Consider the following 24,496-nt stretch of genomic DNA (forward strand, 5'->3'; position numbering starts at 1 on the left):
TAAAATTAAGGTGCAAGTTATACTTGGGAGCATCTTATACATGGGGAATACGGTATTTCTACTAAGAGACTGTTTAGTGGTCTTGAGAAAGTGATTTAAAAAAATAAGGATTAGATTCAGATTTTTCTACTAGCATTTATTTTATTTATATCAGACTTTGTTTCAACATTTACATAAACACAAAAGTAGAATAAAATCAACAGTAGGTGAGGAAGTGGGGACAAATGGAAATAAGGGCAGGAAAAATACAAATTAGACTGCTGATCCTGACCAAATCTTGCCAGGATTATGCTGTGGATTCAACTGTAAGCTTTTGCATCTTATTGAAACATTAATTTCTTTCTAAGTAGCTAATGGCTAGTGATATTAGGTGCTCCCACTCTGCCAGGCATTTGTTAAGTGCTCCATTTATATATATTTAACTTAATCCTCACAATAACTTGATGATGCCACTTGTGTTATCCTTATGCTCCAGATGATGAAACAGTCTCAGAAAAGTTAAGTGATACATTCAAAGTCACAAAGCTAGTAAGGAGGCAAGCCTAGAATTTTTTTAATTATTATTATTATTATTTTAGATTTTATTTATTCATTTTAGAGAGGAGAGAGAGAGAAAAAAAGAGAGAGAGAGAGAGAAAGAGATGGCAGGGGGTGGGGAGCAAGAAGCATCAACTCCCATATGTGCCTTGACCAGGCAAGCCCAGGGTTTCAAACCGCGACCTCAGCATTCCAGGTCGACATTTCATCCACTGCACCACCACACGTCAGGCAAGCCCAGAATTTTTGTCCAGATCTGCATAGTCTTGAGCTAGAGCTTTTTAACAACTTTAATTATTTCTGACAGTTTTTTATCTGCCTGGAATTGAAGAGTTCTTTGTTGATACTGTTATCTTCTGATCACATGGTCAGTTCTTGGTCATTGAAGGCCACCTGGATCCAGCGTCTCCCTTTTCACCCCTGGTGCCCCTGCTACCTTGGGTGACCTTTCTGGTGTATGGATAACCACCCCTTGACCTTCACTGCTGCAGTAATCTTTTCCTCCCCTTCACTCCAGCCATCCACTCATATACTCACATCCTGGATTTTGTTATTTGAAACTGTTCTATCTCCAAAGTGACCAGCTGGAGCAGCCAGCTTGAATGAGGCAGCCCTCTCCTCCCTTTCAATCTGCTCACCCTTCTCTCTGGATCTTTAGCCCACTGACCCATCAGTTTCCCTCAGCCCCTTACTGTCTTGTTTCTCTTTTTCATCAAGCCCTCTGAACATCACCCTCTTGCTCAAACTGTAAGCTTTTACCTGTCATTTGTCACATATGGCCCAGGCTAAATCAGCCACCTGTTTTCTTGGTGCCTGAACCTACATCTGATTGGTGCTGGAGACAAGCTCACAGCAGGGTGTAGCCAGCACAGACTGGGTACTGTTCTCCCCATCCTTTTCACTCTGTCAGACCTGTTCTCATTTCCCTCTGCTTCCTCCCTCACCCTCAACACCTCCTCCACTCTTAGTGGATAACCTCTTCTTTGATTTCACTAACGAAATGGAAGCTGCCCAACAGAAGTTTCTCAGCTCTTCTATTTCAGTCTGCAACAAAAGAAGTATCTGGTTCTTAAAACTCACAACTCACTTGTACTTCAGCTCCTCAAGAACCTTATCTATGTATATTATCCTTTCTTTTCTGTATCTTCAGGGTCTCTCTCTCAGCTGGGTCTTTTCCAGTGGCATTTACACGTGGGGAATCTTTATTATTGCCCTCCTCAGTGGATTTTTGTCGTCATTCTCTAGCTCGCTTCCCACACGAGAGTCACCTTTGCTCTCTGTTTCAGTTCACCTTGCAGTCACTCCTTAACGCAGTGGTCCCCAACTTTTTTTGGGCCACGGACTGGCCTTTAGGATGGGACAGATAAATGTATCATGTGACTGAGACAAGCGTCAAGACTGAGTCTTAGACAATGTAACAGAGGGAATCTGGTCATTTTTAAAAAATAAAACATCGTTCAGACTTAAATATAAATAAAACGGAAATAATGTAAGTTATTTATGCTTTCTCTGCAGACCAGTACCAAATGGCCCACGGACTGGCACCAGTCCACAGCTCAGGGGTGGGGACCACTGCCTGAGAGGATTGCAGTTTGGCTTCGTCTCCAGCATTCACGAGAATCAGCGGACATGTTTTGATTCTATCCTGACCTGTAAGCACCAAACACCATCTTCCCTCTATTTCTTCTGTTTGCTTCTGTAATGCCACAGCCTGCTGATTTTCCTCTCGCCTCTTTAATACTTCTGTGCCACCTTTGCCTGTGGAGTTAAGAATTCCTCAGCTCCTGACCCCAGGACTCACTGATGGTGTTGGTGTTTCTCTAGTTTCACACAGCTCTCTCCTAATTGTTTTCATGCAGAACTTCACACATGTATCTTCTCTCCGCTTTCAGTGGTGTCCTACTGGTTTCTAGTGAATTTTGTTCCTCTGTGCAGAACACTGGCATTGCATTGCCTTTACTTCATTTACCTGAGCTCTTCTTATGCTTATGTTTTGGTAATCTTATTAATGACTCTTAGGCTCAACATTCTTTGACCTCTTTGGTTCCAACAACCTTCACCCCTACTCCAATTTAGTAGGTTACATCTGTGGCCATAAAAGGCCCTCCACCTGACCTCTAATCTCTGACTTCACTACAAACTCTTCTCCTTCACTCTGCTCTTGCCACTGTGGTCATTCTGTCTGGTCCTTGCGGCACACCAAACTTATGTATTCCAAGAGAAAGCTTTGTGTTTGCTCTTCCTGTCTCCAGATTGTCACGTGGCTAACTATATATATCCTTCCTGTCGCTGAGGTCTCAGCCCAGATGTTGCCTTCTCAGAGAGATGTCCCTGATCAGCTCATCTAAGCCAGCTAACCCTGCCTGTCACTATGGTCCAAGCTCCACGAGGGCAGGAGTTTTGAATGTTTTCTTCACTGATTTACTCCAAGTGCCTAGAACAGTGCCTGGAACTTTAATAAGTACTTAGATATTTTACTGTCTGTACTAGAATGCAAAGCTTATGAGGATAGGTATCTTGTCTTACTCACTGTTGTTGCCAGTACCCAGAACCAAACATGACCCTTATTGGGTGCTTAATAAATATCTTTTGAATGTTAAATAAATGAGTGAATGAGTGGATTCACCCTCTCCAACTCAGGCACCATGGTAAGCTCACGTTCACCATCTAGGCTGCTGAATAAATAACACCTAAAAGTGCCACCTGCCAGCACTTTTTTTTCCCTGGGAAGCCCAGCCCCAGTCTTTCGGTGCTGATCACCTTCCTTCTGTGTGGTTCTGGTTCACCCCCTTCTTCCCAATCTGCATCTATCCAAACATTTTCCATTTCCTTGTATTTAAAGGGCTTCAATTATAATTAGTTTATACTTCCATCTTACATTTCACCTGATGTGTTACAACGTTTTTTGTCTACCTGCCCCTTCACTGTAATCTCCTGAAAAGTTATTAATGTTTACATTTCTAAAACCAATAACAGTACTTGCTTATATTGTATGTTTTTATATTATCTGCCTAATTAAAATATCTTTTATTAAGTGATTTTTATCCTCACAACTGTGTGAGACTTACTATGTATATGAATGTTGTCCTTATTTTATAAATGTAGAAACTGAGGCTGAAGCTTATTGAAAGAGCTTTACCCTCCAAAGTAGAGCTGGGACACTTCACAACGTTTGATCCATTGAGGCCTTTGTCCTACTCAGCGTAATGTTACCACTTTCCTCAAATCTTATCACTTTCCACAAACAACTTTGCCTCAATCACAAATAAATGTGAGGTTCTGATCTCTCTTAACTGTTTCCAAGATTTCTAAAATTCCTGGAGACTTGTTTGTATCTATGCTCATTCTTAGCATGTTACTTCTAGCTTGAGATGCAGAGATTCACCTGTGCCTGTTTGAGAACCATCCTCCCTTTACCAAATATTATCATGAAAACATCCAAACATATGGAAAGGTGGAATAGTAAAATTCATGCTCGTATATGCATTGTCTGTATCTATTTTTTAATTTTTATTAATTTTAATTTATTGTGTTAACGTGGATTCAAGTGTCCCACTGAATGTAACACCCTCACCCCCCATGCCCGTGTTCCACGTTACACCCCGTTGCCCCCTTCCCCTAACTCCCTCCCTCCTTCCCTCTAGGGATTTTCTGTCCTGTTATCTGTATCTCTGTGTTATGTATATATAATTTCATTAATCCCTTCACCTTCTCTGATCCCATCCCCTTATCCCCCTTCCCTCTGACAGCTGTTCCTCTGCTCCCTGTGACCCTGCCTCTGACTCTATTCTGTTCCTCAGTTCACTTTGTTCATTAGATTCCACATATAAGTGAGATCATATGATATTTGTCTTTCTCTGCCTCGCTTATTTTACTTAGCATAATAATCTCCAGGTCCCTCCGTGCTGTCGCAGAATGTAAGATTTCCTTCTTTTTCACGGTCACACAGATTCTATTGTGTATATGGACCACCGCTTTTTTATTTTTAAATAAATTTTTCTTAATGGTACTGGGATGACATTAATAAATCAGGGTACATATATTCAAAGAAAACATGTCTAGGTTATTTTGTCATTAAATTATGTTGCATACCCCTCGCCCAAAGTCAGATTGTCCTCCGCCACCCTCTATCTAGTTCTCTGTGCCCCTCCCCCTCCCCCTAACTCTCCCCCTCCCTCCCTCCCATGTCCTCTCTCCCCCCACCCCTGGTAACCACCACACTCTTGTCCATGTCTCTTAGTCTCATTTTTATGTTCCACCAATGTATGGAATCATGTAGTTCTTGTTTTTTTCTGATTTACTTATTTCACTCCGTATAATGTTATCAAGATCCCACCATTTTGCTGTAAATGATCTGATGTCATCATTTCTTATGGCTGAGTAGTATTCCATAGTGTATATGTGCCACATCTTCTTTATCCAGTCTTCTATTGAAGGGCTTTTTGGTTGTTTCCATGTCTTGGCCACTGTGAACAGTGCTGCAATGAACATGGGGCTACATGTGTCTTTACGTATCAGTGTTTCTGAGGTTTTGGGGTATATACCCAGTAGAGGGATTGCTGGGTCATAAGGTAGTTCTATTTGCAGTTTTTTGAGGAACCACCATACTTTCCTCCATAATGGTTGTACTACTTTACATTCCCACCAACAGTGAATGAGGGTTCCTTTTTCTCCACAGCCTCTCCAACATTTGCTATTACCCGTCTTGTTGATAATAGCTAATCTAACAGGGGTGAGGTGGTATCTCATTGTAGTTTTGATTTGCATTTCTCTAATAACTAATGAAGCTGAGCATCTTTTCATATATCTGTTGGCCATTTGTATCTCTTCCTGGGAGAAGTGTCTGTTCATGTCCTCTTCCCATTTTTTTATGGGATTGTTTGTTTGTTTGTTTGTTGTTGAGTTTTATGAGTTCTTTGTAAATTTTGGATATTAGGCCCTTATCTGAGCTGTCGTTTGAAAATATCAGTTCCCATTTAGTTGGCTGTCTGTTTATTTTGATATCAGTTTCTCTTGCTGAGCAAAAACTTTTTATTCTGATGTAGTCCCATTCATTTATCTTTGCCTTCACTTCTCTTGCCATTGGAGTCAAGTTCATAAAATGTTCTTTAAAACCCAGGTCCATGATTTTAGTACCTATGTCTTCTTCTATGTACTTTATTGTTTCAGGTCTTATATTTAGGTCTTTGATCCATTTTGAATTAATTTTAGTACACGGGGACAGGCTGTAGTCGAGTTTCATTCTTTTGCATGTGGCTTTCCAGTTTTCCCAAAACCATTTGTTGAAGAGGCTTTCTTTTCTCCATTGTGTGTTGTTGGCCCCTTTATCAAAGATTATTTGACCATATATATGTGGTTTTATTTCTGAGCTTTCTATTCTGATCCATTGGTCTGAGTGTCTATTTTTCTGCCAATACCATGCTGTTTTGATTATCGTGGCCCTATAATATAGTTTAAAGTCAGGTATTGTAATGCCCCCAGCTTCATTCTTTTTCCTTAGGATTGTTTTGGCTATTCGGGGTTTTTTATAGTTCCATATAAATCTGATGATTTTTTGTTCCATTTCTTTAAAAAATCTCATAGGAATTTTGATGGGAATTGCATTAAATTTGTATATTGCTTTGGGTAATATGGCCATTTTGATTATATTTATTCTTCCTATCCAAGAACAAGGAATATTTTTCCATCTCATTGTATCTTTTTCGATTTCCCTTAACAATGCTTTGTAATTTTCATTATATAGGTCCTTTACATTCTTTGTTATGTTTATTCCTAGGTATTTTATTTTTTTTGTTGCAATCGTGAAGGGGATTATTTTTTTGAGTTTGTTTTCTAATATTTCATTGTTGGCATATAGAAAGGCTATGGACTTTTGTATGTTAATTTTGTATCCTGCGACCTTACTGTATTGGTTTATTGTTTCTAATAATCTTTTTGTGGAGTCCTTCGGGTTTTCGATGTATAGGATCCTATCATCAGCAAAAAGTGATAGCTTTACTTCTTCTTTTCCGATATGGATGCCTTTTATTTCTTTGTCTTGTCTGATTGCTCTGGCCAGAACTTCTAGCACCACGTTGAATAAGAGTGGAGAGAGTGGACAACCCTGTCTTGTTCCTGATTTAAGGTAGAAAGTCCTCAGTTTTATGCCGTTTAATAGGATGTTGGCTGATGGTTTATCATATATGGCCTTTATCATGTTGAGATATTTTCCTTCTATACCCATTTTGTTGAGAGTCTTAAACATAAAATTGTGTTGTATTTTATCAAAAGCCTTTTCTGCATCTATAGATAAGATCATGTGATTTTTGTTCTTTGTTTTGTTGATATGGTGTATTACGTTAACCGTTTTGCGTATGTTGAACCATCCTTGAGATTCTGGGATGAATCCCACTTGATCATGATGTATTATTTTTTTAATATGTTGTTGTATTCGGTTTGCCAGTATTTTGTTTAGTATTTTAGCATCTGTATTCATTAGAGATATTGGTCTGTAGTTTTCTTTCTTTGTGCCATCCTTGCCAGGTTTTGGTATGAGGGTTATGTTGGCCTCATAAAATGTGTTTGGAAGTATTGCTTCTTCTTCAATTTTTTGGAAGACTTTGAGTAGAATAGGAACCAAGTCTTCTTTGAATGTTTGATAGAATTCACTAGTATAACCGTCTGGGCCTGGACTTTTATTTTTGGGGAGGTTTTTAATATTTTTTTCTATTTCCTCCCTGCTGATTGGTCTGTTTAGGCTTTCTGCTTCTTCATGACTCAGTCTAGGAAGGTTGTATTGTTCTAGGAATTCATCCATTTCTTCTAGATTGTTGTATTTGGTGGCATATAATTTTTCATAGTATTCTACAGTAATTCTTTGTATATCTATGATGTCTGTGGTGATCTCTCCTCTTTCATTTTGGATTTTATTTATTTGAGTCCTGTGCCTTTTTTCCTTGGTGAGTCTTGCCAAGGGTTTTTCAATTTTGTTGATCTTTTCAAAGAACCAGCTCCTTGTTTTATTGATTTTTTCTATAGTTTTTCTGTTCTCTATTTCATTTATTTCTGCTCTGATTTTTATTATCTCCTTTCTTCGGCTGGTTTTGGGTTGTCTTTGTTCTTCTTTTTCTAGTTCCTTAAGGTGTGAAGTTAAGTGGTTTACTTCGGCTCTCTCTTGTTTGTTCATATAGGCCTGAAGTGATATGAACTTTCCTCTTATTACTGCTTTTGCTGCATCCCAGAGATTCTGATATGTCGTATTTTCATTTTCATTTGTCTGTATATATCTTTTGATCTCTGCGCTTATTTCTTCTTTGACCCATTCATTTTTTAGAAATATGTTGTTTAGTTTCCACATTTTTGTGGGTTTTTCCCCCTCTTTTTTGCAGTTGAATTCTAGTTTCAAGGCTTTATGATCAGAAAATATGCTTGGTACAATTTCAATTTTTCTAAATTTGCTGATATTGTCTTTGTGGCCCAACATATGGTCAATTCTTGAGAATGTTCCATGTACACTAGAGAAAAATGTATACTCTGTCACTTTGGGATGAAGTGTCCTGTAGATGTCTATCATATCCAGGTGTTCTAGTATTTCGTTTAAGGCCACTATATCTTTATTGATTCTCTGTTTGGATGACCGATCTAGAGCCGTCAGCGGTGTACTGAGGTCTCCAAGTATGATTGTATTTTTGTTAGTTTTTGTTTTAAGGTCAATAAGTAGCTGTCTTATATATTTTGGTGCTCCTTGGTTTGGTGCATATATATTAAGGATTGTTATGTCTTCTTGATTCAACTTCCCCTTAATCATTATGAAATGACCATTTTTGTCTCTGAGTACTTTTTCTGTCTTGTAGTCAGCATTATTAGATATGAGTATTGCTACACCTGCTTTTTTTGGGGTTTTGTTTGCTTGGAGTATTGTTTTCCAGCCTTTCACTTTGAATTTGTTTTTATCCTTGTTGCTTAGATGTGTTTCTTGTAGGCAGCATATAGTTGGATTTTCTTTTTTAATCCATTCTGCTACTCTGTGTCTTTTTATTGGTAAGTTTAATCCATTTACATTTAGTGTAATTATTGACACTTGTGGCTTCCCTACTGCCATTTTATAAATTGCTTTCTGTTAGTTTTGTATCTTGTTTGATTCTTCTCTTTTGTTTGTCTATCATTTGTTTTTGTTTGTTTGTGTTCCATACTTCTTTCCTCTGTTGCTACCTTTTTTAAATCAAGTGTTTTTGTGGTGGTTTTTTTCAAGGGTGGTTACCATTAAGTAATGAAAAGGGTACCTACCATATTCATTGTAGTACCCTATCTTATGAGTATTTCTGCACTTCATCGTCCTTTGCTACTGTTAATCTCCATCCTCTCCCCCCTTTTTTTTCTTTGTTGTCACGGTTTAAGTTTGGTTTTATTGTGTTCTTGGTGGAGCTGTGACTTGTGGTGTTGTTTTCTTTTGTTCTTTGAATCTGGTTGGAAAACCCCCTTTAGTATTTCCTGGAGTGGGGGCTTTCTGTTGATAAATTCTCTCATCTTTTCTGTATTTGTGAATGTTTTTATATCTCCTTCATACTTGAAGGATAGCTTTGATGGGTATAGTATTCTTGGCTGAAAGTTCCTCTCTTTCAGGGCTTTAAATATTGGGGTCCACTTTCTTCTAGCTTGTAGAGTTTCTTCTGAGAAATCTGATGATAATCTAATAGGCCTTCCTTTATATGTTGTACTCTTCTTTTCCCTGGCTGCCTTGAGAATTTTTTCTTTGTCATTGGTTTGTGTCATCTTTATTATGATGTGCCTTGGAGTGGGTTTGTTGGGGTTAAGAAAACTCGGTGTTCTGTTTGCTTCTTGAATTTGAGGCTTTAGTTCTTTCCACAGGCTTGGGAAGTTCTCGTCTATTATTTGTTTGAGTATATTCTCCATTCCATTTTCTTTCTCTTCTCCCTCTGATATACCTATTATTCTTATGTTATTCTTTCTGATGGAGTCAGACAATTCCTGTAGGGCTTTCTCGTTTTTTATTATTTTTGAGTCTCTTTCTTCTTCTCTCTGTTGTGCCTCAAGTTGTTTGTCTTCTATTTCACTAATCCTATCTTCAATCTGGGCTGTTCTGTTAGCTAAGCTTGTTACCTCGTTTTTCAGCTTGTGAATTGAGTTTTTCACTTCTGTTTTATTTGTTTTAATAGTTTCAATTTCCTTGGTAATATATTCTTTGTGTTCATTGAATTGTTTTCTGAGCTCCCTAAATTGCCTTTCTGTGTTTTCTTGTATATCTCTGAGTATTTTTAAGATTTCTATTTTAAATTCTCTGTCATTTAGCTCCAAGGCTTCCAATATGTTAAGTCTTTTCTCCATAGATTTTTCCACATCTATTTGTGTTACCTCTCTTTCTTTTGTATCCATAATATTCGATTTCCTCTTTCTTATTGGCATCTGAGGGTAGTCTTGTTGATAGCACACAGGCGCACTCCCTCCGCGGCTTGAATGAACGTCTCTGCGGTAGCTTCCTGCACACCCTCATCTCTCAGATTCAAGTGATAACAGTCCTTTCGCTTTCAGTTTGTGTGGAACTCTGGAATGCTCCGAGGATAAATTTTTCTGTTTCTAGTTGATAAATTTGTTGTGATTTTGGGGAGATCTGTCGGATGTGCTGCTCACGGCGCCATTTCAGGACCACGGCTTTTTAATCCACTTGTCTACTGATGGACACTTGGGCTGTTTCCAGATCTTGGCTATTGTAAACAATACTGCCATAAACATGGGGGTGCATATCTTCGTTTGAATCAGTGATTTGGTATTCTTAGGATATATTCCTAAAAGTGGGATAGCTGGATCAAAAGGCAGTTTCATTTTAAATTTTTTTAAGAAACTCCATACTGTTTTCAGTGGCTACACAAGTCTGCATTCCCACCAGCAGTGCGGGAGGGTTCCCTTTTCTCCACACCCTCGCCAGCACTTTAAGTTGTTTTGTTGATGAGCGCTATTCTGACAGGTGTGAGGTGGTATCTCATTGTGGTTTTAATTTGCTTTTTTCTAATGATTAGTGACGTTGAACATTTTTTCATATGCCTGTTGGCCATCTGTATGTCCTCTCTGGAGAAATTTCTATTCAGTTCATTTGACCATTTTTAAATTGGATTGTTTACCTTCCTGGTGTTGAGTTTTAGAAGTTCTTTATAAATTTTGATTATTAACTCCTTATCAGACATATTGGCGAATATATTCTCCCATTGTGTGGGTTGTCTTTTTATTTTGTTCATGGTGTCTTTTGCTGTGCAAAATCTTTTTAGTTTGATATAGTCCCATTTGTTTATTTAGTCTTTTATTTCATTTGCCCATGGATCTAAGTTGGCAAAAATATTGCAACAAGAGATGTTGGAATGTTTACTGCCTATGTTTTCTTCGAAGATGTTTATGGTTTCACAATTATATTTAAGTCTTTTATCCACTTTGAATTTATTTTTGTGAATGATGTCATTTGGGTGGTCTAGTTTCATTTTTTTGCAAGTATCTGTACAGTTTTCCCAACACCATTTGTTAAAGAGACTGTCTTTACTCCATTGTATGCTCTTACCTCCTTTATAAAGTATCAATTGACCATAAAGGTGTGGGTTTATTTCTGGGTGCTCTGTTCTGTTTCATAAATCTGTATGCCTGTTCTTAGGCCAGTACCAAGCTGTTTTGGTTACAATGGCCTTGTAGTATAAATTGATATCAGTAAGTATTATACCTCCCACTTTATTCTTCATTTTCAAGATTGCTGAGACTGTTTGTGTACTTTTTTGGTTCCATATTAAATTTTTGGAATATTTGTTCTTTATCTTTGAAGTATGCCATTGGTATTTTAATAGGAATTGCACTGAATTTATAGATTATGTTAGGTAATATAGACACTTTTACATCCTTGGTTAAATTTACTCTTAGGTACTTTATTTTTTTTGTAATAGTGAAGGGGATTGTTTCCTTAATTTCTCTCTCAGACAGTTTATTGTTGGTGTATAAAAATGCCAATGATTTCTGAATATTAATTTTATATCCTGCCACCTTGCCGAATTCATTTATCAGGTCTAGTAGTTTTTTGACTGAAACTTTAGGGTTTTCTATGTATAATATCATGTCATCAGCAAATAATGATAGTTTTACTTCTTTTTCAATTTGTATGCCTTTTATTTCTTCTTGTCTGATTGCTGTGGCTAGGACTTCCAGAACTATGTTGAATAAGAGTGGTAAAAGGGGGCACCCCTAACTTGTTCCAGATCTTAAGGGTTTTGCCCATTGAGTATGATGTTAGCTGTGCATTTGTCATAGGTGACCTTTATTATGTTGAGTATGTTTCCTGTATTCCCGCTTTGCTGAGAGTTTTGATCATAAATGGGTGCTGGATTTTATGAAATGCTTTTTCGGCATCAATTAATATAGTCATGTGATTTTTATCTTTTCTTTAGTTTATGTGATAAGTCACATTGATTGATTTGTAAATATTGTACCAGCCTTGCCTCTGCAGAAAAAATCCACTTGATGATGATGTATGACTTTTTTTATGTATTGATGATCTGGTTTGCTAATATTTTGTTGAGAACTTTTGCATCTATGTTCATCAGTGATATTGGTGTATAGCAGTGGTAGTCAACCTGGTCCCTACTGCCCACTAGTGGGCATTCCAGCTTTTATGGTGGGCTGTAGCAGAGCAACCAAAGTATAAATAAAAAGATAGATTTAACTATCGTAAGTTGTTTTATAAAGATTTATTCTGCTAAACTTAGCAAAAATCTGACATAAAGTACTTGGTAAGTAATTATTATTATATGCTTTAACTTGCTGTAACTCTGCTTTGTATATTTTATAAAGTAAAGTTACTTCCCTACTTTACAAATCACCATTACTGTGGAACCAGTGGGCGGTTAGAAAATTTTACTACTAACAGAGATACAAAAGTGGGCAGTAGGTATAAAAAGGTTGACTACCCCTGTTCTATAGTTTTCTTTCTTTGTAGTGTCTTTACCTGGTTTTGAGATGAAGATATGTTTGCTTCATAAAAGAAGCTTGGAAGTTTTCCCTCCTCTTGGAATTTTTTGAAATAGCTTGAGAAGGATAGGTGTTAGTTCTTCTTTGGATATTTGGTAAAATTTGCTTGTGAAGCCATCTGGTCCAAGTCTTTTGTTTGTTGAGAGTTTTTTGATAACTGTTTCAATTTTATTTGTTGTAATTGGTCTGTTTAGATTTTCTGATTCTTCCAGATTGAGTTTGGGGAGATTGTATGTTTCTAGGGATTGATCCATTTCACCTAGGTTGTCCAATTTTTTGGCATATGGATCTTCATAGTGTTTTCTCACAATCCTTTGTATTTCTACTGTCAGTCGTTACTTTTCCACTTTTGTTTCTAATTTTATTTGAGTTTTCTCTTTTTTTTCTTGATGAGTCTGGTTAAAGGTTCGTCATTCTTGTTTATCTTTTCAAAGAACTAGCTCTTAGTTTCATTTATCTTTTGTATTGTTTTCTTAGCCTCTATGTTGTTTATTTCTGCTTTGATATTTATTATTTTGTTCCTTCTACTTCTTCTGGGCTTTATTTGTTGTTCTTTTTCTAGTTCTTTTAGATGCAGGGTTAAGTTGTTTATTTGAGCTTTTTCTTGCTTCTTAAGATATGCCTGTAATGCTATGAACTCCCCTCTCAGGACTGCTTTTGCTGTGTTCCATAAATTTTGATTTGTTGTATGTTCATTTTCATTTGTTTTAAGGTAATTTATTTCTTCCTTGATCTTGTTGTTAACCAATTCATTATTTACTAACATGCTATTTAGCCTCCAAGTATTTTAAAGTTATTTAGTTTTTCTGTTATAGCTGATCTCTAGTTTCATGCCATTGTGATCAGAGAAGATACTTGATATGATTTCAGTCTTCTTAAATTTATTGACACTTGTTTTGTGTCATAACACATAGTCTATCCTAGAGAATGTACCATGAGCACTTGAAAAGAATGTATATTCTGCTGCTTTGAGGTGAACGGTTCTGAAGATATGAATTAAAATGTGGTTATCTAGTGTGTCATGTAGGGCACTGTTTCTTTGTTAATTTTCTGTCTGGAGGATCTATCCATTGATGTTAGTGGGGTATTAAAATCCCCTACTACTATAGTATTGCTGTCAATCTCAACTTTTATGTCCATCAAAATCTGCTTTATATATTTAGGTGCTCCTATATTAGGCGCATAAATATTTACAATGGTTATATCCTCCTGTTGGATTGCTCCCTTTATCTTTATGTAGTGACCTTCTTTTTCCCTTAGTATAGCCTTTGTTTTAAAGTCTATTTTGTCAGATATAAGTATTGCTATCCCACCTTTTTTTTCTGTCCCATTTGCATGAATATAATATTAGAACTTTTTTCTATTCCTTCACTTTCAGTCTGTGTGTATCTTTTGTTCTGAGGTGGGTCTCTTGTAGACAGCATATTATGGGTTCTGTTTTCTTATCCACACAGCTACTCTGTTTTTTGTTTGGAGCATTTAATCTATTTACATTTAAGGTTATTATTGATATGTGCTTATTCATTGCCATTTTATTCTTTAAATCTATAATCCTGATTTCTAGATCTTTTTTTCCTTTGCATAGGGCGTACTGTTCACTTCCTGTCTCATCACATTTAAAGACATCAAAAATCTAGGAATTCTTTTTTTTTTCTGATACTGAATTTAGTCACTTAATTTAGTTGACAGAATGGAATGACAGGGAATTGGAGGCATCATGATGTATCTTGTTTAACCTAATAGTTTTAGAATCCACTGATGATCCTTCACCTTGGTTCTTAAAACAATTGTTTACTTTATCCTCTAGGACAGTGGTCAGCAAACTCATTAGTCAACAGAGCCAAATATCAACAGTATAAGGATTGCAATGTTTTTTGAGAGCTAAATTTTTTTTGTATTTTTTCTGAAGCTGGAAACAGGGAGAGACAGTCAGACAGACTCCCGCATGCGCCCCACCAGGATCCACCCGGCACGCCCACCAGGGGCGATGCTCTGCCCCTCCGGGGCGTCGCTCCGCTGTGACCAGAGCCACTCCAGCGCCCGGGGCAGAGGCCAAGGAGCCATCCCCAGCGCCCGGGCCATCTTCGCTCCAATGGAGCCCCAGCTGCGGGAGGGGAAGAGAGAGACAGAGAGGAAGGAGGAGGCGGTTGGAGAAGCAAATGGGCGCTTCTCCTATGTGCCCTGGCCGGGAATCGAACCCGGGTCCCCCGCACGCTAGGCCGACGCTCTACCGCTGAGCCAACCAGCCAGGGCCGAGAGCTAAAATTTTTAAACTTAAACTATATAGGTAGGTACATTCCTTATCGAGGTAGCGCCCACAGGTGGTATTTTGTGGAAGAGCCACACTCGAGGGGCCAAAGAGCCTCATGTGGCTTGTGAGCTTTGGTTTGCCGAGCACTGCTCTAGGTAGGACATTGCTCCATCTGTTTCCTTCCTGTATTTTCACCAATCATCTCTTTGCATGATTTACCTATCAATATAGTAACAGTTAATTAAATAATTATTCCTGGACATTGCATTTCCATCTAGTAACCATTTTCTCCTTCCTTTCCCTCCCAAGGTCATCAAAAGGACATTCAACGTGGTATTTCTAGTACTTTATCTATAAATTATTCTTAATCCTGCTAACTCTTTATATCTTCCTGAATAATTTTATCTACTCCATGACTTCTGTTATATACATGTACTGGTGTCACAAAATTACACCTCAGACTGAATTCTCTCCATCATAGTTGCCAGATAGAACTTCCAGGATGGGCAAACAGGACTAAGTGAGATTTCTCTGCCCTCTTAAACCCTGCCTCTTCTGCTTTGCCCTATGCAGTGAAGAGTGCTTCTTGGTCACCTTTTTCCTGCTGGTTCTATACATTGCACCCCAAGCATCAGAGACCACTGTTCTCTCTAGGTACATGGTTATTGCTACTATTCTGCTTGTTGTTTTTTTCTGGCTGGAATTCCTTCATCCTTGCTTCTAAACACTTGCTGAACTTTCAAAGCTGGGGGAAAGCAGCTTTTCCACAAGGGATGGAGTGGCCATTCACTCAGTTTTGTGTCTGTCTACTCTGTACACCATGCTGTCAAAGCATGCAGAACTTTTTTTCTTTGCCTTCCTCCTTCTGTTTAAGCACTGAAGACAAACATTCTATCTTTTCTGTTTATCTCTGGCTTTTATCAGTCATTGATTGAGTAGGCATTTAGTAAATGTTTATATTCATAGCCTGCTTTTTTTTGTTTGTTTGTTTATTTTTTAATTGTTTTGAGAGAGAGAGAAAGAAACATCAATTTGTTGTTTCACTTATTTATGCATTCATTGGTTGTTTCTTCTCTGTACCTGACTGGGAATTGAACCCGCAACTTTGGCTTTTCAGAACTATGCTCTAACAAACAGCCACCCAACCAGGGTCTGGCTGCTTGTTTTTATTATGGCTAATGATTAGTTTTATAGGTAAAATGTATTGTGGGCATGGCAATGAGAGAAATTCTTGCCTGTCAACTATCTTCTCTTCCTTTACTTAAGAATTTATTATTTTTTTCCACTTTAATAAAGTCTCTACGTGCAGATGAGTGGTTTCTGCCTCTCTCTTCCTCCTTGTTTGTATTTTTTTATTTTTAGAAAGTAGATGAATACTTAGTTAAGACAAAATAAATAATGGTAAAATTTAGCCCATGTTTCAATGACATATAAAAAAAATGCCCCAAACAATCTCCTTTATGTGTTTTAATTTGGAAAGCGGACAGTGTTTTTAGATTATGTAGAGTTTATCATTAACCCAAACTTAACCTCACTCAATTGCGTTTTTAAGAACTAGAAAATCTTTTACTCTGTATAGCTTAGTATATATTAGATATTTTTACACTAGACTTCAGTTTTTACTGATTTTATAACTCAGCTTCACCTCTTCTGTTTTCTGGACTGTCATTAACCCTTTGAGTAGTGAGTTTTTTTCATGCTCACTGATCCCCAGGAGTGAGTTTTGTTTTTGTTTTTTTAATGAAATTAATTCCAGTTACAGTTTTATTAATTTAAAATCATGTTTGTTTGATAACTAATTTATGGAAACAAGAAGAACATGCATTTGCCTTTTTTTAATGTTGCCATCGTACTTATATGATCATACTCTGGATGGTCAGGAGGCACAAGGGCGTACATGAACATTTGTATTACTCAAAGGGTGAACTACCTCCAGGAACTAATCTGCTCTTTATTTCTCTGCTTGTAATTTCAATACTTATTCCCATTTCTTGCTACTGTAAGTTTCTTGTTAGCTACTTTTCAAATTGGTTTCCTTTAGTTCTAAAATTTTACTTTCTGTTGCTGTGTCTTTTATCTTGATCTTTCTTTCGTTTTTTGTGACCTGCCTAGACCTATGACTTTTTATCCAGTTTCCTCTCCACAAACCTACTGACAGCAACTGCTTTGTGTATTCACACAGCAGCCACCTGCCAGAGATACCCACAGCTGGCTTCTCCCTTTTTCTGTTTTTTGTTTTTTTACATTTTTTTTCTTTTGGTCCTTAACTAATTTCTTCAATTATAAAGGCGGATAGTAATTGTTTCCCAAGTGAGCCTTTCAAAGAGAACCAAGCTCATTTCCCTTATTGTATCCTCTTTTTGCCACTTTTTAGATACAGAGAAGTCTTGCTTTTCTTCTTGTGATTTGTCTCTAATTAAAGAAATGCAGTTCTACATGTCAGTCATTATGGCCATATTCTGTCTTCTCAGGACATCTGCTCTTTGACAAGCATTCATCTTAAGTCATTATTTTCCTTTTCTTTCTCACTGTTGAGCCCTAAGTGCATTTAAGTCATTTTACATTTATGCTAATGCCATTATGCAGTCGATCTGTAACTTAAACCACTTATTTATTCATTTATTTTGAGGAGAGTAGTTAGGGAGACAGTTTCCCACATGGCCCCACTGGGATCTACATGGCAGCCCCATCTGGGGCCAATGCTTGAATCAACCAAGCTATTTTTAGTGCCTGAGGCTGATGCACTCAGACCTACTGAGCTATCCTCAGCACCCAGGGCCCATACTGGAACCAAGTGAGCCTCTAGCTGTGACAGGGGAAGAGAGTGAGAAGGGGGAAAGGGAGGGGAAGAGAAGCAGATGGTAGCTTCTTGTGTGTGCCCTGACCAGGGATCAAACTGCAGATATCTGCACACCAGGCTGTCACTCTACCCACTTATCCAATCAGCCAGTGCCTTCGACCACTTTCTTAAAGCAGCAAAACGTGTTTGCTCCACAGGGTCTCAGAGGGACCATTGGCAACTAAGATTTTCCTTGACTAAAAACTCTTGAGATAGAAAGTGGCTCCTACTCTTGGAAATCAGAGCAACAAATACTATATTTCTATTACTGTACTATTAAACACCTTTACAACTTCCCAGAGGAATGTTCAATCCTCATCAAACTTCATACATAGGAAAAGAAGACGTTTTGAATTCAATATCAAGATGTAGGTCAGAACTCAACAGAAGACTCAAATGACCATTTCTAATTAGATTATTGTAATAGTTTGGCTTGGACCAGGGTGGTAGCAGTAGTAGTCAGAGAAATGTTTGGACTTGGGGTATATATGGTAAATAAAGCAAACCATTTATGAGACTGTGCTAGTTGTTCCAATTCTCTAAATTTTCTCCTTTAGTTTTGCTATTCAAATTGGCTTGAAAGGCTGTATATGTTGCTGGGCACTATGGCCACCATCATTCACAGAGCAGGACTCCCACTCACAATGCTCGTTTTGGAGACATGACAGATAGCTTTGCAAATGCAGGAAACTAGAAAACATAGTTTTTGCAAACATGACCAATCAAAGTAAGTATTGTTTATGGTACTGATATTATTGGAAGCTTGAAGAAAAGTCAACCACTCAGTGATATTACTAAATATGCACTAGTGTGTTTAATGGATTGGTCTGAGCTATAGTTCATATTTGTAATGAGTTTGATAAGATAATATTCACGAACATTAGAATATACAATGGAAGTGCTGGTAGAGATATGTAGGAAAAGAGAGAAGTTCTATGAAGTCTGCAATATCCCAAGAAGTTTTAGAAAGAAGTATAGGAACCTAATCTGGACCTTGTATAATCATTAGGAACTCAGTAAAACTCTCTGACATACTGGATATGAGTAAGACACAGAAGTCCAGGATGATTCTAAAGTTTATATTCTGATAAACTGGACGCAGTTACCATCAACTAAGATGAAGAAGGTAAACGGGAGAGTAGGTTTGGGAAGTAAATAATCAGAAATTTAATTTCGGACCTTGTCATAGGCTGGGCATTTTGGAAACAGATGCTAAAATGGAGAATTGGAGCTTTAGAAGAAGGAGTGGGTGTGTGTGTATTTAGGATGGAAGAAATGTTAGCTTGTTTCTGTGCTAATGGAAATGATCCAAAAGAGAGAAGAAGGTGATGCTTTGAGAGTGAGGGCAGAGATTTTCTTTCTCCAGTGATATCTGTGAGAAAAGATGGGATCGAAGGCTCAAGAAGAAATACTTGGTTTAGGTAGGAGTGTGGGTAGTCACCTGCTATTAGGGAAGAGAGGGTATCTGAGTGACAGTGCCCAGAGGTGGTTAGATGAGGTAAGAATTTGTGAACGTTTTCTTTTGATTACTTGATTACTTCACTTTGTTCAGTGAAGTAGGAAGCAAGACATTTGGGTGATAAAGAAAGGAGTATAAAATATCCTGTAGGAGAATGGGAAAGTGAGTGGACTGTTAGAATACTTTGAGTGTCAACATATACACTCTCACACTTACACACTTGATGGAGGAAGGGCTGGTTGAAAGCTCCACATCAACTTTGTTCAGGCATTGAATGATTTAAATGAAGCTATTCAAATACTTAAAACCTGGTGTGCACTCAAGTGGTAAAAATGTTGCAAATGCCTGTTTGAAAATACACTTGAGAATATAGTGATACCATGTAGCTTTCACAATGCCTTCAGCCTTTCAGCCTTATGTCTCTGATGAATACCACGAATCCGTTCTCCAGGAACAGCCTTTAAATATTCATAACAATTTGGGGTATTTATGGATCCTTTGATACCTGTCTGTGGATCCTTAGAACCCCTTCTTTATATTCCTAAAGAGCACATAGTTTATACTAAGACAGGGCTTCAACTCTGTGAATGCCAGAAAATTTTATTGTATGTCTAAGCTATGTAAAATCCTTGAACATTTATTATGTCCCTTCATGGGATTCAAAGGAACCTACCAGAAGAGTGGTGCCAGCTCTGAATTGGCACCTTTTCTACCATTCACCCAAAGGGGAGAGAGCAGCAAAGGTTTTGATGCTGGTCCTAAAAACGAGGGCAGATGAATTCTCAGATGCTTCTGGAGGGAGATCAGCCTACTAACTCCTGGGGCTCCAGACTCCTTCAGACCTCCCCCATTTGGAACCTCAGAACTTTTCCATGTGGTTAGACGAGGTTCCAGAGACTCCTTGTTGGACAAGAAGTACTCCTTCCTTGAGATTTGCATTTGCTAAGTAAGGTTCTTGAAACCCTGAGAGTTTTAAGCTAACCAGAGGATTTAACTTGTTTCTAAATCCTTTTTGAGAGCCAATCCTTCTCTGCTGTGCACTAGACCCCTCCTCAGCTTTCTTATTTGACCCCTCGCCCTGCTTATCAGACACCTGCCTTTGTCCTGCTGTAATATTTTTGTTGTGGACCTGGTTTCCTGATGCCCAACTCCCAAATGTTGCAAGCCTTTGTCTTTGCCTTAGCCTTAAAAGCTCTGATGACTTTGTCCTAGGGAACTCCACTCTGTGAACAAAGATTAACCATTGCTGAGGTATGGAAATGAGCTAAGATAAGGTGACTGTGATTTTAGGCATTTTGTGTTGAAGGTGACAGGTTGAATACAAGTGTCAGTGACATTCAGGCAGTTGAAGAAATGAGAGTGTACCTTGGTATAAAGAATGGGACTAGACAGTGATGGCGCAGTAGGAAGCGATACCGAAAATCTCCCCATAAACTCAACAAGTTCTTCAACCAGAAACAGAAAAACCTATCCTTGGAGTCTTCAGATGCTTCACAACACACCCGAAGATAGGATCGAGCGAAAGATTGGCTAAATATATGGTCAAACCCCGGGGGAAATAAGGAGTAAGAAATGCTCCGCCTTCCTCTCTAATCCAAACAGGATGGCTTTCACTGAGATCTGAGAATATAGAAACTAAGGCAGGCATAGGGAGTGAATAGATCCAGGCCGCAGTACAAACAGCCAAACCAGGCTGTGGCACGGAGATCCAAGCCGTGGAAAAACCTGGGCAATTCAAGCTAACACGCGCGCCAAACCCAGACAAAGAAAGACAAGTGGGGCAGCCATTTTCCGCATCTCCTGGTTGGCGCGCACGTGGTTAGTGTGCAAGAGATTCCTACGAACACTTCAGGGGTGGGTGCAGCCCATGCTAACCCACAGAGAAGCAGAGTCAGAGGCCTCTGTGTGGGCAAAAAGCAGCATCTCCTAGGAGCCCCAGCGCCCTGAGGGGACCGGGCACAGGGAGGGAGCTGGAGCCAACTCCAATGGCGTAACTTTTCTGTGCGGGAGGAGGGCTTTCTCGGAGCGAGAGGCGTCCCACCTGAGCCTCATAATCTGGTCAGCGCCCACGCACACAGAATGGGCAGGAGATTCCTCCGAACTCCTCAGGGGTGGGCGCCCATGTTTTCCCTCAGAGGAGCAGAGTCAGAGGCCTGTGAGCGGGCCAGGAGCGGAAGCCCCAGCACCCTGGGAAAGCTGCATGGGGACAGAGCGAAAGCCAATTCCAACCCCAGTAACTTTTCCGTGTGGGCAGAGGGCTTTCTCGGAGTGAGAGGCGTCCTGCCTGAGCCTCATAATCTGGTCAGCGTGCACACACGGAGAGTGTGCAGGAGATTCCTCCGAACTCCTCAGGGGTGGGCGCCCGTGTTTTCCCACAGAGGAGCAGAGTCAGAGGTCTGTGAGCGGGCCAGGAACGGAATCTCAGGCAGCCCTAGCCCCTTGGGAAAGCCGCACGGGGATAGAGCAAAAGCCAATTCCAAAGCTCGATCTTCTCCGTGTGGGTAGGGATTTCACTCGAAGTGTGACCTGTCTGGTCTGACATCCTGGTGGGTGCATGGAGAGTGGGCAAGAGATTCCTCCGAATGCCTCAAGAGTGGGCACTCGAGTTATCCCACAGAGGGGCAGAGCCAGAGGTCTTTGAGTGGGAGGAAGCCACGCCTGATTATGCTAGCAGCTCTGACTGACTGAGCCTTACTCAGAGCCCTGTGCTGAATGGGAATAGAGTGGGGAGTTGCCAGCTCTTTGAGACTCTTACTATCCAGGCAGAGGCAGCAGCAACCCCATAGCTGGATTATCAGGCTTCTAATTGTGGAAGGAAAGACTAGGAGAGAGGCTCCAGGAACACTCTCACAGTGAGAGATCCTCTCACTGTTGGAGCCTATAAACACTAATGAGCCTCAACTGCCAACAAGACTGAAGCCCAATACATGACATCGCCATAGAGAATTATCAACTGCAAACCTCTTCCAGAGCATGCCACAGGGGCAGAACCTGGGGTACAAAGTCACCGACCAGAAAGACAGAAAAGAAAAAGCAAGACGACAACCTCTCAAAATCAAGAATAATCTGCAGACTTTATAACCTATCCCATTTTATTATATTTGTTCATCTGTGTCTCTTTTCTTCATTCTTGATTTTTTTTCTACTCCAATTTGGTCATTTAATTCTCTCTCAGTCTTACTCTCGCCTCTCTTTGAACTACACTACCCATAAGTGTTACATCTCCCATTATCTTTTCTTTCCTCCTCCTTTCTCTCTATGAGGGTTGCAATCCAAAACCCCAGGAATTATCTCTCTTTCTCTCTCCTCCTTTTTCTTTTTTCTTCTTTAAGTGGTTCCATCTTTTCTCTCTCTCTCTCTCTCTCTCTCTCTCTCTCTTCTCCCTCTATATTAGTCTCTTCCTCTCTCCTTTACGTCTTCTCTCATTCAAACCTCAATAACGAACAAATTATCTTATCTGAGACTCAAACTTAAGTTTGTGGCATTTTGGAGGGTTTTTACTTCACCTTTTTAACACATTAGCAGTGCTCCCACCCCTGGCTCTCCATTTTATCTAGTTCTTGTTCCACTAAATACAATTGTAATTTTTTAATTTTCCACCCCTTTTTCCTGTTTCCCTCTTATTCCTCTCATCATAACTCTGAGTCAGCCAACACCTAAAAGCAAATCATTTTATTCTTGAACCAAATTTTTTCCTAATTTGCTTTTTGTGGGTCTATACTGCTCCCCCCTTTTTTATATATAAATATTTTTTTCTTTTATTTATTTTCTTTTTTTTCTTTTTCCTTTACCCCTATATTACTTCTCCCCAATTCAGGCCCTCCGCTACAGGTATTGTTTGTTCTATTTAGTACAATATAATTCACAGTTCATCACAAGATTTTCTCAAAAAAGAGGGGAGAGGAGAAAAGAGGAAAAAAGGAGGGGAAGGAATTATTCCTTTCTTTTCCTCAAATTTTTATCTTATTTTATTTTTCTTTATTTAATGATTAATTTTAAAAAACGCAATTTTTATTTTTATTTTTATTTTTTTATCCTTTTATTCCTTATAAAATCTCATTAATACTATCAAGAAAACCACCCTCAGATGCCATTAAAGAAGAGAAAATCGAATATTATGGATACAAAAGAAAGAGAGGTAACACAGAGAGATGAGGAAAAATCTATGGAGAAAAAATTTAAGATATTGGAAACCTTGGAGTTAAACGACAGAGAATTTAAAATAGAAATCCTAAAAATACTCAGAGATATACAAGAAAACACAGAAAGGCAATTTAGGGAGCTCAGAAAACAACTCAATGAACAAAAAGAGTATATCTCCAAGGAAATTGAAACTATAAAAACAAATCAATCAGAGATGAAAAACTCAATTCATGAGCTGAAAAATGAGGTAACAAGCTTAGCTAATAGAACAGGCCAGATAGAAGAGAGGATTAGCGAATTAGAAGACAAGCAACTTGAGGCTCAACAAAGAGCAGAAGAAAGAGATTCAAAAATTTTAAAAAATGAGATAGCCCTACAGGAATTATCTGACTCCATCAAAAAGAATAACATAAGAATAATAGGTATATCAGAGGGAGAAGAGAGAGAAAATGGAATGGAGAACATACTCAAACAAATAATAGATGAGAAATTCCCAAGACTGTGGAAAGAACTAAAACCTCAAATTCTAGAAGCAAACAGAACTCCAAGTTTTCTTAACCCCGACAAACCTACTCCAAGGCACATCATAATAAAATTGGCACAAACCAACTGCAAAGAAAAAATTCTCAAGGCAGCCAGGGAAAAGAAGAATACAACATATAAAGGAAGGTCCATTAGATTCTCATCAGATTTCTCAACAGAAACTCTACAAGCTAGAAGAGAGTGGACCCCAATATTTAAAGTCTTGAAAGAGAGGAACTTTCAGCCACGAATACTATACCCATCAAAGCTATCCTTCAAATATGAAGGAGAAATAAAAACATTCACAGATACAGAAAAGATGAGAGAATTTATCACCAGAAAACCCCCACTCCAGGAAATACTAAAGGGGGTTCTCCAATCAGATACAAAGAATAAAAAAACAACAACAACAAAGCCACAAGTAAAAGCTCCAAGAAGAACATAACAAAACCAACTTTAAACTGTGACAACAATAAGAAAGGGGGGGAGAGGATGAAGATTAACAGTAGCAAAGGGCGATGGAGGGCAAAAGTACTCACAAAACAGTGCACTACAATGAACAGGGTAGGAACCCTTTTCATTACTTAATGGTAACCATCATTGAAAAAACCACCACAGAAACACATGAGATAAAAAAGATAGCAACAGAGGAAAGATGTATGGAACACAACCAAATAAAAACAAAAGATAGAAAAACGAAAGAGAAGAATCAAACAAGGCACAAAACTAACAGAAATCAATCTATAAAATG

At 38.6% G+C, this 24,496-nt stretch overlaps 1 protein-coding gene across 1 annotated transcript in view; it reads left to right on the forward strand.

Moving 5' to 3' along the window:
* The window catches only part of LOC136310688 (ATP-dependent translocase ABCB1-like), a 147,040-nt gene that overhangs the window by 23,503 nt on the left and 99,041 nt on the right, over window positions 1-24,496 (forward strand). The window contains 3 exon segments of the mRNA XM_066239531.1: window positions 18,205-18,269; window positions 18,272-18,297; window positions 20,371-20,449. Of these exon segments, the coding sequence (XP_066095628.1) occupies window positions 18,205-18,269; window positions 18,272-18,297; window positions 20,371-20,449 (170 nt within the window).

This window comes from Saccopteryx bilineata, chromosome 7 (assembly GCF_036850765.1).
Source record: "Saccopteryx bilineata isolate mSacBil1 chromosome 7, mSacBil1_pri_phased_curated, whole genome shotgun sequence".
Taxonomy (NCBI): Eukaryota; Metazoa; Chordata; class Mammalia; order Chiroptera; family Emballonuridae; genus Saccopteryx; species Saccopteryx bilineata.